This window comes from Struthio camelus, chromosome 3 (assembly GCF_040807025.1).
Source record: "Struthio camelus isolate bStrCam1 chromosome 3, bStrCam1.hap1, whole genome shotgun sequence".
Classification (NCBI taxonomy): Eukaryota; Metazoa; Chordata; class Aves; order Struthioniformes; family Struthionidae; genus Struthio; species Struthio camelus.
Genome location: NC_090944.1, coordinates 550113 through 563902, shown reverse-complemented (window position 1 = coordinate 563902; position 13790 = coordinate 550113). Strand labels below are relative to the sequence as shown.

At 56.6% G+C, this 13790-nt stretch overlaps 2 protein-coding genes across 3 annotated transcripts in view; one reads left to right on the top strand and one right to left on the bottom strand.

Annotated features, from left to right (window-relative positions):
• Positions 1-4669, bottom strand: part of IFT172 (intraflagellar transport 172) — a 43276-nt gene extending 38607 nt beyond the window's left edge. The window contains exons 1-4 of the mRNA XM_068936552.1: positions 4556-4669; positions 4326-4469; positions 4117-4229; positions 3496-3535 (exon numbers count right to left, since the gene is read on the bottom strand). Coding sequence (XP_068792653.1) covers positions 3496-3535; positions 4117-4229; positions 4326-4469; positions 4556-4594 — 336 coding nt within the window. The 5' untranslated portion in view covers positions 4595-4669. The remainder of the gene's footprint in view (positions 1-3495; positions 3536-4116; positions 4230-4325; positions 4470-4555) is intronic.
• A 65-nt stretch (positions 4670-4734) lies between these two features.
• On the top strand, positions 4735-13745 carry LOC104138083 (low density lipoprotein receptor adapter protein 1). 2 transcript variants are annotated; one of them, XM_068936548.1, is made up of 9 exons: positions 4735-4922; positions 8014-8156; positions 8681-8793; positions 9751-9865; positions 10262-10334; positions 10751-10863; positions 11846-11895; positions 12792-12832; positions 12997-13745. In XM_068936548.1, exons 1-9 carry the CDS (start codon positions 4838-4840, stop codon positions 13089-13091), a joined length of 828 nt encoding a protein of 275 aa, XP_068792649.1. In that variant the 5' UTR covers positions 4735-4837; the 3' UTR covers positions 13092-13745. The 2 variants fall into 2 exon arrangements, with proteins under 2 accessions (XP_068792649.1, XP_068792648.1); XM_068936547.1 differs by lacking the exon at positions 12792-12832.
• Positions 13746-13790: the final 45 nt, after the last annotated feature.

The window sequence follows — 13790 nt, the reverse complement described above, 5'->3', positions numbered from 1 at the left end:
CATAGCATGATGGCAACTGGCTGGACCACCTGGAGGGCTGGTGGACATTTGCTCCTAGATGTAAAAGAACTAGTCACTGCACTGCATTTTCTCATACAGATGGTTTCTTGGGCAGGGAACCTATAATACCTTTGCCTTTTCCAGACGCTTCCATCATCCTCAAGATAATCCTTGATAGAGAGCTACTGAGTGCTCTCTGACACATGCCCGCAGAACTAGAGAACCAGGAGAAGATGAAGACGACCAAGGAGATAACCTGACTGAAATTATAAACCTGAGGTGTTTGAACATATGGAAACTGCACTTTGGCTGAATTCTGCACACTTTATGTTTGGGTTAGTATTGAATCTTGGGGTGATGATGCACAGTAAAATAATGAACTGCAAGGAAAAGCAAAAACTCTGTTGTGTCTGCCTCTCTCTCACTCAGCACATTTGGCTGGTAACAAGGGATTTTGGCCCCATGTGCCATGATGGAACCGGGTCACCGGTACTGGGCACTTGTAGCACATCAATATATAAATGCACTGCTGCCTGCAGAAATGCAAATTGCCTTTAATGAGTTTGTGAATCTTGTTGAGAGATACTTGCAGCAACATTTCCAGGACATGCTCACTTCTCCTAGGTTGCGTCTGTAAAGAATGGAGATTTGACAATACAGGGAGCTTGCGTCCACTCTCCTGAGCATCTGAGGAGCCAACTGCTGTGGCTACTTGCCACAGTTTTCTCCCCTTTTTCATGCCCTGTCCCATAGGAGGACTGTCCCTGGAGAGAGTCCTTAGCATCCCTTCATGTTTTTCCAGCTATTGTCTGAGAGCCCAGAACTCCATGCACAGGCCACTAGCCACTTTGTAATATGGTGCTGGAGCATGAAATTAGCTACCAATCTATCTCCTCCAATGTCAGCTGGAAAATTGAAATGGTGGTTGGGGAGCAGTGAACTACTAGGCACATCCACAAACTTGACCAGGTCTTCCATGAGGCAGAAAATTGTATCTCAGCTTTCCAAATTGTTCAACAGAAGTTACAGGCTGCTCTCTGTTCCAAGCACGTTCCAGGTCTCGCAGTACAAGGGGATGAAGGAAACGTCATCAGAAGCAGAGAGAATGTCCACCAAAGAGTTTTTGCAAGAGGGAACCGCAGCAACTGCCATGGAATTAGTCTGCATGCAAAAGCAGGAAAAAGGCAGAGGCTGGTGTGAAATCATGAATATCCTGAAAGCATCTTGAACATGTGGAGATATAGAGATATCTAGGTAAATTTAAGGGGAACAGTATTGCTCGGGATGTAGACCCAGTCATCTAGAATGCATTGCACTGAGCTTGTGGGGGAATTAGATGCCTGCCCTGGAGCAATGCATTCCAACAAAACACAGTGCATAGTCAGGGGAAAGGAGACACTTCTAATCCACACCTTGGAAGTCTGTGCAAAAGTAGATGAATCCCAGTCATTGTGTCCAATTTGGGTGCCCACAGTGTCTGAGACTGACAAACTACAGAGATCTACGAAAAAAAAAACCCCACTAGACTGACACCAGGATTGGATTACCTACTTTAGAATACGATGTCCACAATCTCTAGACGCTTATAAAAGAGAAGATTTTCATAGCTAACAGGAGCACAACTGTCACTTTTTTAGCTTTAGAGCACATCAGGGACTCCTGACATATGTCTACCCTCTCCTACAAACCTCTATCATCTATATTACATGGGCTTCTTGAGATCTCCCCTCTTTTATATCACTACCTCATCCTGTGTTCTAATCCCTGTAGTTGTAACACCTTTTTCCAAAACCGTGCTCTTGACAGTCAATGAAACGATAGCCATATACAAAATGTATGTAGCAATTAAATTACACACTTGTAAGGACTTTATCTGAATTCACAGACATTTCTGAGACACAATCAGAAAGCTGAATTTTTGATAAACTCTTGTAGCTTGGAAGTATGAAATGTGATGAAACTAATGAGTCAGTCTAGGGAAGCTCCCAAAAGAGGTATATCAACCAAAGGTAAAACAGATGTCATTGGTAAAGAGGTAAAGAGCCTGTGTTAAGAAAAATAAGAAATGAGTTCTTGCACAGGTTAAAAAAAAAGTAACTTTAAGGCTAAGTATATTACCATCTCCCATACTCTTTCTTATCACCCATAACAGGAAGCTATATTGGGCCGGTAATAAAATGGACAAACTCAGTGAAATAAATAGCAGTTCTAGTGGCCTAGCTTTATGAAAATTTCTTGTTCAAATAGCCAATAGTGAATCAATTTACTGCAGCAGATTTGTCTATTTTGTAACTAGGAGTGCTTGGTATAGGTTTGTAAACACACACACACAACATATTCATGGTCTCTGTTGGGTTTAGCTACAGCGGCTAATGAGATAATTATCCCAAATGGTGCTGATGCTAATGATTTCAACAGTGACAATGGAATTCAAAATGAACTGTAAATTATCACTCGGACAATGTAGCTCACAGCTTGGACTACTAACAGAAACTGAAACTGGTATCTGTTTACTTCTACATGCTGGAAGAGCATACAATGCGAAACACTGCCACCCGGGCACTCACTCACTGATTGTTCAGCCACTCTCCCTAGTGGGCGAAAAAAAACCCTTCCCAGGTAGGGCAGACAGTCATAATATCATCTCCAACTGTCACAGAGTGAATTGGTACAGCAGACCTAATGGTACCAATATCTTGTTTCTAGCCATGGACATTAACAAAGGAACTCCTGACTGAACTATCAAAATAGGCTATCAGTCAATCCGGTCACCGTCTTCCGTGCTTCCCAGTTAAGTTAGGCTAAGTTTGTGAGATGACCTCCCCCATCCCTTTATCATCTAATCATTACTTCAGAGAACTGACTCACTCTGGATGTCAGAGCATGAACTGCTACTGGGAAGAGTAGCAGGGATGATACGGGGAAGTGTCAGCAGCACAACTTCAGGCAGTGCAACTGAACTTCAAAGAAAGGAGGAAGCAGGAATAAGTGGTGGTGTCTGGCTGGGCATGGATGCCCAGTTTTTCTTTCAGTTCTAGTCACAGTAAGGAAAGAGTATTGCTCTGCTGGAGGGATCAATAGATGGGCTATGGCAATTCTTTGACCTATGATCAGTTACTGAAATGCTTAAGAGCTGCAGGCCTGTGAAAAACAGTTGGGCTCAGTCTCTCTTGTTTCTCCCTTTCAATTCACTTAAAACAAGTTAGTAAGGTTCTATCCACTTATGCCTAGAATAGTCCCTGAAATTTTGTAATTAACTATATTGATCATTCGACAATTACTGCATTGTATGCAAGCCTTATGAGGCCTCTCAAGTTGGCCAGTAAGACATACCTCAAAATTTAGAGATTATTTTAGGATCTACCTGCATATTTTGGAGCTCAAATACCCCTGACAGTTTGACCACACCTGCTTAGTATGAGCAAAAAGACATTTCATAGTCCTTATCCTACTTACACTGGTGAAAAGGGAGTAAGATAGGAGTCTGAGTCTCACCGTTTGGATGAACTTGTTGCATATCACCTTCTTGTCACCCCTGTAAAAAAAAAAAAAAAAGAAAAAAAAGAGTATCAGTGAAGCTGGTAATACTGCCCATTCAGGCTACCCAACTGTTTGCGTTCAGTCCCTTTTAGTGTTGCCAAACAAGCCACTTAAGTTTTGTATGCTGGCTATCTAACATAAGCCAATGTTAGGTAGAAAAATTTCAAAAAAATGGTTCAGCATTTTACAAGAGTGAGGCTATGGGAAAATAACCCTCTGAGCTTCCAAAATTCTGACAATCCGCCTTTCTGAGCAGCTCTGGCAGAACACGCTTCAGCAAACGAGACTGAAGCAAAGCAGAAGGTGCATGCCTCAGTTCCTCGTCTACGAAAGAGGGGAAAGCAGCGCAGGCTTTGCAGCCGCGGCTCCGCAGAAGCTCCACTGGCACCTGCTCCCACAGGGATCCACACAGGATCAGCACAGGAACACTGCAGCGATTCAGCGCAGGTTACTAACGCCCACGGCGAGGTGGGCCAGACCAGGCCCCGGCCCGGGCCCGGGCCCGCCGCAGCTCCTGAGCGCAGGCGGGTGGGCAGGAGGCGCGCGGCCCCGCTCGACGTCCCGCGCCACGCTCACCACTCCTCTCCAATCCGGTACACGTAGACGATGTTGTCTGTTTGGCCAACGGCGATCTTGGTGGCGTCCGGGGAGAAGGCCATGCCCTTGACCGCGTAGCTCTTCCTGCCGTACTGCGGGCGGAGCGGGCCGTGAGCCCGGCGGCCCCGGCCGCGCGCAGGCCCGAGGCCCCGCCGCAGCGGGCGGGGGCGGGGGGTCGCGGCCCTCACCTTGGCGTCGGCGGGCTTGGTGGAGAACTTGTCGCGCCGCTCGCCCTGCTCGTCGTACAGCAGCACCACCCGGTCCACGGTGCACACGGCGAACCGGGCGCTGCTGGCCGACCAGGCCATGCAGGTCACTCGCGCGGCCCCGTCCTGCGGGCACAGCACGGCGTCAGCGCCGCCCGCCCCGGCCCGGCCCGGCCCAGCCCTCCGCCCCGGCCCGGCCCGGCCCGGCCCACCTGCGGGGCCAGCAGGGTCCGCACGTGCCGCAGCTGCATCGCCCCGGCCCCGGCCCCGGCCCCGGCCCCGGCCCCGGCCCGCGCCGCCGCCGAGCCCGCCTCGGCCTGGGTCCACCCCGCCCGGCCCCGTTGCCCAGCAACCCCAGCGCCGCCGCGACGTCACCGCGGCGGGCGGAGCCGAGGGCGGCGCGCTCTGCCCCGCCCCGCCCCGCCCGGGCCTCCCGCCGCGGCTCGGCTGGACTCGGCCCGGCTCGGCTCGGCCCGGTTCGGCTCGGCCCGGCCATGGAGGCGCTGCGGGCGGCGGGACGGGCCGTCTTGCGGAGCCCGCGCCTCGCCCGGCACGGCCTGGGGCTCCGCCGGCGGCGCAGTGAGTGCGGGCCGGGGCCGGGACCGGGGCGCGGAAGGGCGGCCTGCCCTGCCCTGCCCTGCCCTGCCCTGCCCGCGGGGCCGGGAGCATCGCTCCGGCCTGCCCGGCGCCGGTGCGCGGGCAGGGAGCCCCGGCCCGGCCGGCCTGGGGCGCGGCTGCTGCCTGCAGCGGTGCGGGGCCGGGGGGCGGGCTGTGGCCAGGCTGTGGGGCAGCGGCGCGGGGTTATGGGCAAGCTGTGGGGCTGGGGCGGGCTGGGGCCGTGGGGCTGGGGCGCGGGGTCGGGGTGAGGTGGTGGGTCAGGCTGTGGGGCTGGGGCCGTGGGGTTGTGGTGTGGGGTCGGGGTGAGGCGGTGGGTCGGGCCGTGGGGCTGAGGCGGGCTGGGGCCGTGGGGCTGTGGTGTGGGGTCGGGGTGAGGTGGTGGGTCATCCGGCCATGGGGCTGGGGCGGGCTGGGGCCGTGGGGCTGGGGCGCGGGGTCGGGGTGAGGTGGTGGGTCGGGCCGTGGGGCTGGGGCGTGGGGTCGGGGTGAGGCGGTGGGTCAGGCCGTGGGGCTGAGGCGGGCTGGGGCCGTGGGGCTGCAGCGTGAGGTTGGGGTGAGGTGGTGGGTCAGGCCGTGGGGCTGGGGTGGGCTGGTGGGGCCTTGGGGCTGTGGTGTGGGGTTGGGGTGAGGTGGTGGGTCAGGCCATGGGGCTGGGGCGGGCTGGGGCCGTGGGGCTGTGGCGTGGGGTCGGGGTGAGGTGGTGGGTCGGGCCGTGGGGCTGTGGCGTGGGGTCGGGGTGAGGCGGTGGGTCGGGCCGTGGGGCTGTGGCGTGGGGTCGGGGTGAGGCAGTGGGTCAGGCCGTGGGGCTGAGGCGGACTGGGGCCGTGGGGCTGTGGTGTGGGGTCGGGGTGAGGTGGCGGGTCATCCGGCCATGGGGCTGGGGCGGGCTGGGGCCGTGGGGCTGGGGCGCGGGGTCAGGGTGAGGTGGTGGGTCGGGCCGTGGGGCTGCGGCGTGGGGTCGGGGTGAGGTGGTGGGTCAGGCTGTGGGGCTGGGGCGCGGGGTCGGGGTGAGGTGGTGGGTCAGGCCGTGGGGCTGGGGCGGGCTGGTGGGGCCTTGGGGCTGTGGTGTGGGGTCGGGGTGAGGTGGTGGGTCAGGCCGTGGGGCTGGGGCGGGCTGGTGGGGCCTTGGGGCTGTGGTGTGGGGTCGGGGTGAGGTGGTGGGTCAGGCCGTGAGCTCGGGCGGGTTGGTGGGCCGTGGGGCTGGGGCATGGGATCGGGGTGAGGTGGTGGGGTTGCTCACGTGCAATGAGCGCGGCAGGCCTGTGCATCACTCGTGGGCTGCTGCGCTGCCCACGGCACAGCTGGATCCTGGGTACGTGGAGCCCTGTGTGCAGACGGGCTGCACCTGGGCTGCCTCGGTCACAGCTGCCCAAACACGCATCTGGGCAGCAGAGCTCTCTGTGGCAGCCCCAGCACACCTAGGCTGCTCTCCAAGATTTAGGTGAAACAGGGCTCTTCTGCCCCAGAGAGAGGGGCCTGTCGCCTGCGTGGTACCGAGATGGGTTCCCTCGAAGTTATAATTCGTACAGGAGTATGCTGCACAAATAAGGTCTCCTGCTTTCCCCATGGACTCATTTTATCCCAATTATGAGTCAGAGCTTTCTGCAAATGTGCCAGTAATGTTCTGGGAGTTAATCCCAGGAAAGAGATGAAAAATAACCCTGAAAAGAATTATAATAGAGTGAACAGTAGATGCTTAAGCAGTCCCCAAGGGAAGTGTGCAAACCTGGTGTTTGTGAAGGTTTATGTAACTGCTCTTGTCCTGTCCTCTTCCCCTTCTCTGGGCTGCATCGCCAAGAGCAAGGGAGAGGGAGCGTGGCTCCCTGTTTCTTAGCCCTTTTACAGATCCTCTGTGTCACTACCCTGGTGTCATTTCAGGTTTGAGGAAGGTAGATGTGTGCTAACAGCTACTTCAGCTCTCCTTGAAAACATCACCAGGAGGTGCTTGGCACAAGGGAATTGTTCCTCTCTGTGTGGCACTAGTCTGATAAACAACACTTTTGCCCTCAGTGATGGTGAGCTTTCTGCTGAAGCCAGGGACTTTGTCCTATGGGAGCAGAGGTTAAATAGGTGCTTCTATGGTGCTTGTTTTGTGTGTCCTCTGCCAACAATAGTGGTGTCAGGTCTGACAGTAGGGCCAGGGCTCCTTCTCCTACTGGTATGTCCTGCAGTGCAGGCAGAACACACTAGTGAAACTGCCTGGTTTCTGGAGGAAGCTGAACATGCTGAGGACTGTCCCTAGGGGCGAGGCCTGAGTGGACAAGTGCTCCAGGCATTGATTTTTTGACTGCAGCAATGAGTTTTGAAAAGAGATGACACAGGAAGCAGAGGCCAGGGCCCTTTCATTCCATGACCTGCACAGTGGTGTGTGCTGGAGCTCTGTTCCCTCTCTGCCTTGGAATTCATTCATAAATCATGTTTTCCTGGAAGCTAGTGTTTGCATCCTTGAAACATCAGTCTGAGCTCTTCCTTAACATAGAGCCTGTATGGTGCAGTTGGTTCCCAGTCACACTTGCTTGGACTGAATGCTGGACAAGCTGCCCCTTTCCTGGCAGCCTGTTGCTGCAGGTCATAGCTAACAGAGGATTTGGCTTCGATTACACTGGGGTAACTTGGGGTTTTTGTTTTGAGTGAGTGGGGCAGCAAATGCTGCTGTTTCCGAGTTGTGCCGGTGGCTTAGGTGGGTGAAATGGATACAGTACAGAGCACTGCCCATTTCGCTTCTAGTGAAACCGATGATACTAGGAATGCTTGGTTTCTGCGGATAGTGTTGAACACTGAGCAGCATCTGAGCCCCACTGTAGATGCGCAGAAACTTGCCATCTGTGCTAGCAGAGCCTGTAACCCCAGAGTGGGGAGCTAAAAGCTTTGAGGGTAAACTATCATCTCATTCCTCTCCTCTTCCAAGGACATTGTGGAGCTAGGAGAGTGCCCTGCTGCATGCAGGTAGCAGCACCACTGCTGGGACCGCTGAAGCTGGAGTAGTTCTGCTGGGACTAACCGTGGGCTGCTGGCACGTGGCTCATGCTGCTGTGGCATTTTGTCTTTGCAGAGCTCCCTGAGAACTGGGCTGATATGCAGGAGCCGCTGCTTGAGGGGATGTGCTTCACACTCAAGTACCTGGGCATGACGCTGGTGGAGAAACCCAAAGGAGAGGACATGGCAGCAGCTGCCATCCGTCGGATCGTTGCCATGGTGAGAGCTGGCCCTGGGGCCCTTCTGTCCCTGAATGGAGAAGGGCCAGTTCAGGGTCCAGCCCCTAGACTGAGGAAGTGGCTGTATCTCAACCCTATGCCCCCAGCAGGGGACCCTGCTGTTCCCAAGGGGAGTAGTGTGCAGAAATCTGGCCAGTCTCCACCTCTGCACTGTGGGGAAAAGCTGTCTTTCTGCAGGACAGCCACTGCTGCTTGCTCTCACCCCTGGGAGCACTCCAGCAGTGGAGCCGTGTCTGTTGCTACACGGAGAGGTGGGTGAGATGCTGGGGGAGATGGGGCCTGTCCTTTCCCATGTGCATGGCAGTAGCATGAATGGACCCCAGGAGTATTCTGTGCACAGCATGCCTGATCTCCAGGCTCTGCTTTGTCACCTCTGTGGCAGGAGCCTTTACAGTGGGGGGTCAAGTGCATAGTGTCCTGTGTAGAGTTTGGGTGGCTGGTGCTGACGAGGGGTGAAGTCACTTGCCAGGTTTGCACAGGTGACTGATGTCTCCCCACTGCCAGGCACGGGTGGGAGCTAGGAAGTTCCAGAAGGTGATTCTGACAGTGTCGCCGAGGGGCATTTCACTGCAGGATGCGGAGACAAAGGAGATGGTTGAGAACATCTCCATCTACAGGTGGGCACAGCGTGTGGGGAGGGCTGGGACTGGCACCAGGGCTGGGGTATTTCCCAGCAGCCAGCTGGAGACTGATGGGATCTTGAGCAGTCGGGAAGAGCTGAAGTGTCAGTCAGTGGTACCATCTGCCTTATGCCTTCCTTCTGGCTCCCTAAGGCCAGTGTTCTCTCCCCTCTCTCCCCTACTGTGCCCTGAAAACATTTCCTTGGGGCTGAATGCAGGCAGGGGCCTGGGCAGCCCTGTGCTCTAAGTCAGTCTATCTGGCCATTTCCCTGGGTCTGCCTGTGTCCTTTGAATATCAGCAGGATGTTGGAGCCAATGGGTGGAAAGCCTCCACAGCTAGGGCAGGGTGGCATGTCTGCCTCTCCAGTGACACAGGGCCCCTGTCGTGGCTGCAATAGGATGAGGGTGCTCACTCAGTTTGGCTGCAGGCAGTTGCTGGGAGAGCTGATGTGGGGGCTTTCTGCCCCTGCCAGCCGTGCTGTGGCTGGGCTGGGTGTCTGTGGATGCCGAGTGCGGCGAGCATGGATGCAGGCTGGTGGCTGCATGGGAAACAGATACAGGGCATCTCCTTGGTGCAAAATTTGGTCTCAGCACCAGAGCGGATGTGTCAAGGCAGACACCTACTGCCTTGCCTCCCATGTTGTCCTTGGAGGCAATCACCTGCCCTTCTGTGTTCCTTTTGTCTCAGTGCTCGAGTTCCCACCTCTGCTTGAACTGGGCATCAGAGGACTGAGGAGCCCACTGGGGGCAATGCAGGAGGGAATGCATGTGGTTGCAGTAATCTCTCACCAGCTCTAGGTGCTGGGCAACTCTGGCCCTTGCTGGGGCATTGGGCTCTCTGATTATGGGAGACAGATGAAAGAGTCAAGCTGTCAGCACTGTTTGTTGATGTATTGGGACAGTAGACTGGTGCTGGGTTCTCTGCTGCCCTGAGCAGCTCCTCTCTGTCTGCAGGATCTCCTACTGCACAACAGACAAGCTGCAGAACAAAGTGTTTGCTTATGTTGCCCAGAGCCAGGAGAGCGGGGCCCTGGAGTGCCATGCCTTCCTCTCACCCAAGAAGAAGATTGTAAGCACTTCCCTTCTGCTCTTGGCCCTGTGAGGTAAGGGCTGGAGCAAGGCCCTTACTTCTCCCCCTTCAGTGTGTGCTGCTGAGTGCAGCCAGTATGGCTCCTACCTCTGTGCGCCTCAGCTGGAAATGGAGCCAGAGAGCATATGTGTCCTCTGCAGAGGTGGGTGGTGAGTGATGGGAGGCTCTTCTATCCTAGCTCCTTTGGCATCTCCTCTTGGGGATGGCTGGCCCAGGTGGGTGGAAAGACATAGCACTGAGCTCTGGCCTTCCATGTGTGTGTTCTGCGGGGAAGGGCAGTGAGGCCTGGATGCTCCCAGGTCTCAGGAGGGGGAGGAGGGTCCTGGCTCTGGGGCACAGATGAAAGCAGGTACTTCCCTTCTTTCTTGCCCGCAGGCCCAGGCTGTGACTCTGACTGTGGCCCAGGCCTTCCAGATGGCGCTGGATCTCTGGGAAGCAGCACATACAGGTAGGAGGAATTTCTCAGATGTCTCCCTCTGCCTAGCCCTGGGAGTGCAGGACCCTGCCTTGGGCTGTGTGGAAGAGAGATGGCTTGCTGCCTGGCTGGTGAAATGTACCAAGCAGGGAGAGTGGTGTCCTTGCTGCTGTGTTCCCTGCTGCTGCTGCCCCATCTGGGGAGCCTGCCTGTCTCTGGTGGGGGGGGGGGGGTGGTTCCCTGCTGAACTCTTTTTGCATTGCTGAGCTGCAGCACAACTGAGGGCCCTGTGGGACCTGCCCTGAGCAGGGATCCCCCAGCCTTGTTTACGCCCTCTCCAGAGCACAGCAACAGTATCTGTCCCTTGCCCGCGGTCCTGCCTGTGCATCCTCTGCTGTGCCTTTTCCAGGTTTGCAGGCACTAACTCTGCTGCTTTTGCCCTGTCCCAGGCTCTAGGCAGGAACAGCCCCTTCACCCTTCATGTGCTTTGGAGAGCAGGGAGCCCGGCAGAGCAAGTGAGCCAGCCCCCCCGGGGAGCCCTCCCTTCAGACACCAGTTTGGGGTACAGTATGTGCAAGCCTGGCCCGTGCCCAGGGCTGTCTCACACTATGGCAGGGACAGAGTAATCCCTACACAGCCCCCTTCTCCCTGCCTGCTGAGACCCTGTTGGTGTCTGCATGGTCTTCCTCACACGTGGGAGCCTGACATGGAGAGGGGCACTCCATGCTCTGCCTGGCTCACAAGGCAGGAGCAGTTCCTCAAGTGGTGTTCGCTCCAGGAGCCTCCTGCCAGGCCCAGCATTGCAGCAGCCCTCAGCCCTGCTCTGCTGGCACTGTCAAACAGGGAGCTGGGACCTGTTCTGCTCACTTGGTGCCTTAGCTTAGGGTGAGACAGTGTCTCTGAAGGAGAAGGACCTGTGTCCGGTTGCTGTCTGGCCAGCCTGGGCTGAGCCTCAGCCTTGCCTAACTGCACTGCATGCATGGCATGTCCAGAGCTGGCCAGGGCAGTGCCGGTGTTGCTGGGCTTTGTCCCTACCAGGAGCCCCTGGACACTCACTCCTTGGCCTCATGCTTCCAGCTCTGGCCCAGACTGGCAGTGCTTGAGCTCATCCTTGCTTGCAGCCTGCTTCCAGGTGTGTCCTGGCTATGCCTGACCTTCTGGCTGCAAGGCGTGCTCACTCTGGTCCTGTCTCTAGGCAAAGGTGCGCTGTGTGCAGCAGCTCTCAGCTCTGTGGCTTGTTCCCAGCTCACACCCCACATTTGGTGCTCTGCTGGCTGGGTGGATGTGAAGAGACCTTTGGTCTGTCTCTCCCCCTGTTGCTGTGTGCCTGAGCCCTGAGGATTTCAGCAGCCCAGCCTTGCAGGTGCCCTCTTTGCCCCCACTGCCAGTAAACATCTCTTGCCTGTTCCATGCCTGGTGGGTAACTGTGTCCTGTGAAGGTGCTGGGGGACTGCCCTGCTGCCCCAGAACAGGCTCTGAGCAGTCCCACCTGGCTCCTGGCAGAGGCCTGCTCAGGCAGTAAAGCAAATTTTTTGATTTGCCAGGAGGAGGAAGAGGAGGAGGAAGATGACAACCTTGATGAAGCTTTATCTGGGTAGGTGGCAAGCTGCTGCTTGTGTGCAGGGAGCCCACAGATGAACTCTGTTCCTGTTTCTTTCTCTGTGCCCCAGGCCATGGGCATGGTGGGAACATGGAGAAGATCTGCATGGGAGCAAGGGGGAGTGCCCTGCAGCTTCCTCTGCCTCTGTCAGCTGAGAGGTGGGGTGAATGGGGGAGCTGAACTGTGGAGAGGCAAAATGGAACTGTCAGGGACAGGCACTGACCCTCAGCAGGTACCCAGAGATGTAGCTCATACTGTTTCTGCCACACTCTGATGAGGCCAGCATGTCTGAAGATGCTTCTCAGGTGGGTCTCAGAGTTGCCCCCCTACCCCATCTCCTCCCACTGATTCCCCCCTGGCTGGAGACTAGGGACCCCATTGAGGCCCGGGCCAGGATGCAGACCTGTCCATGCTGGGCCTGCGTAGGCAAGGGCCTGGTGGTTGAGCTTGTTGGTGCCTGCACTGGGCTTAGGAGGAGCTGATAGTACCAGGCCAGAAGTGGAAGATTAACCCATAGGCCTTTGCAGAGGTGCCTGTGGGTGTGGCAGGCCTATGACATCGTGACTGTTCTCTGTGTATCTGGCAGCCAGTGCCGCAGGGTGTTCTGGCCTGAGCTAATATCAGCAGGGAGCCAGCACATGTACAGATTGGACCTGTGTGCATGGTGCTGTGAAGGGGCAGCCCTTTGCCTGTGGGCAGTCCTCAAGGGAGATGTGGCTTTGCGGTCTCTGCAGGCTGGCCTGGGAAAAAGGTTTGGTAGCAAGTGGGTTAGGGCTTTTTGCAGTCTGAGTGCCTGGGAACTACTGTGCCATGCCCAGTGTGAGGGCCACAGGTGCAAGGTTCTCTCAGCTGGTTGCGCAGGTGTGATGGGTGTTCTGTTCTCTCCCAAGCTGCATGGAGGAGTTGGGGAGGGGACCCCATAGCCCAGCAGGTAAGTTCCCATCCTAATTAATGCTTTGCCACATCCCCCAGCATGTCTTCTGCAGAGGCAGGGGACCAACAGCTCTCCTGGGGAGGTCTGCTTCCCCACCCTGGCCATGTTGGGTTCCCAACCTCACATCTCATGGACTGGGGCTCCCTTCTCTTGCTTTTCAGTGTCGGTGCCTCCTGTGCCTGGAGTGAGCTCGCCTGCCACACAGCTACCACTGAGTTGGCCGCACTTGGGGCAACCCCCAGACAGCCAGAAGTAGCTGGGAGGGGTTGGAGACCCACCCACACCTGGCCCGAGCAGTGCTGGCCCCACGGCCCCCCTGGGCTAAGCCAAGTCTTCGCAGCAATGGACCAGCCACTCAGGATTCACCCTGTGCCTGTGCCCAGGTCAGCCAGCGCCTGCCTCTGCTCCCTGTGTTGCCCACTGGCACGGGGTCCACAGGTGGTGCTGCCGTGCAGCGCAGACTCTGCCTGCTGCTCTCCCCTGCATGAGCTGCCTCGTGCTGCAGTGGCTCACTGCTCAGGTTAAGGGGCTGATGCTCCTCGCTCTGCCCATGTGGCCTTGCCCTCCTGTGGTGTGGGCCGCGTGGGCACGGCTGCCCCATGTGCTCTGGGCCTGCCTGACACAGCCAGGACGCCTGGGCTGTGCTGACCTGGCATCTCCCCTTGGTGGCTCCCACTGACTCCATGGGATGACTGTTGGGGACCAGCTAGGGCAGAGCAGTCCTCAGGGATGGAGTGGGACTCGCGACTCAAGGGGGCATGTGGCCCTGGGGGAGCAGTGGCTCCTGGCCTGGAGGGGGGAGCGTGGAGGGCCCCTACAGTTCAGCCGTATGCCATCTAATGAGTGAAACGAGCTGGTTTTTAAGGGAAAGCTCTGCCTTTGTAGTGAAATAAACTTGAAGTTTTTTTTACTTGTTGTCATTTGGGGCTGAGCATTGGAAGAGGGCTGTGGGTGA

Coding starts and splice junctions, on each gene's coding strand:
- LOC104138083 (XM_068936547.1), top strand. CDS start 4,838: ATGGAGGCGCTGCGGGCGGCGGGACGGGCCGTCTTGCGGAGCCCGCGC. Junction 8,794..9,750: donor GAGAACATCTCCATCTACAG/GTGGGCACAGCG, acceptor CTCTGTCTGCAG/GATCTCCTACTGCACAACAG. Junction 10,864..11,845: donor CCTTCAGACACCAGTTTGGG/GTACAGTATGTG, acceptor TTGATTTGCCAG/GAGGAGGAAGAGGAGGAGGA.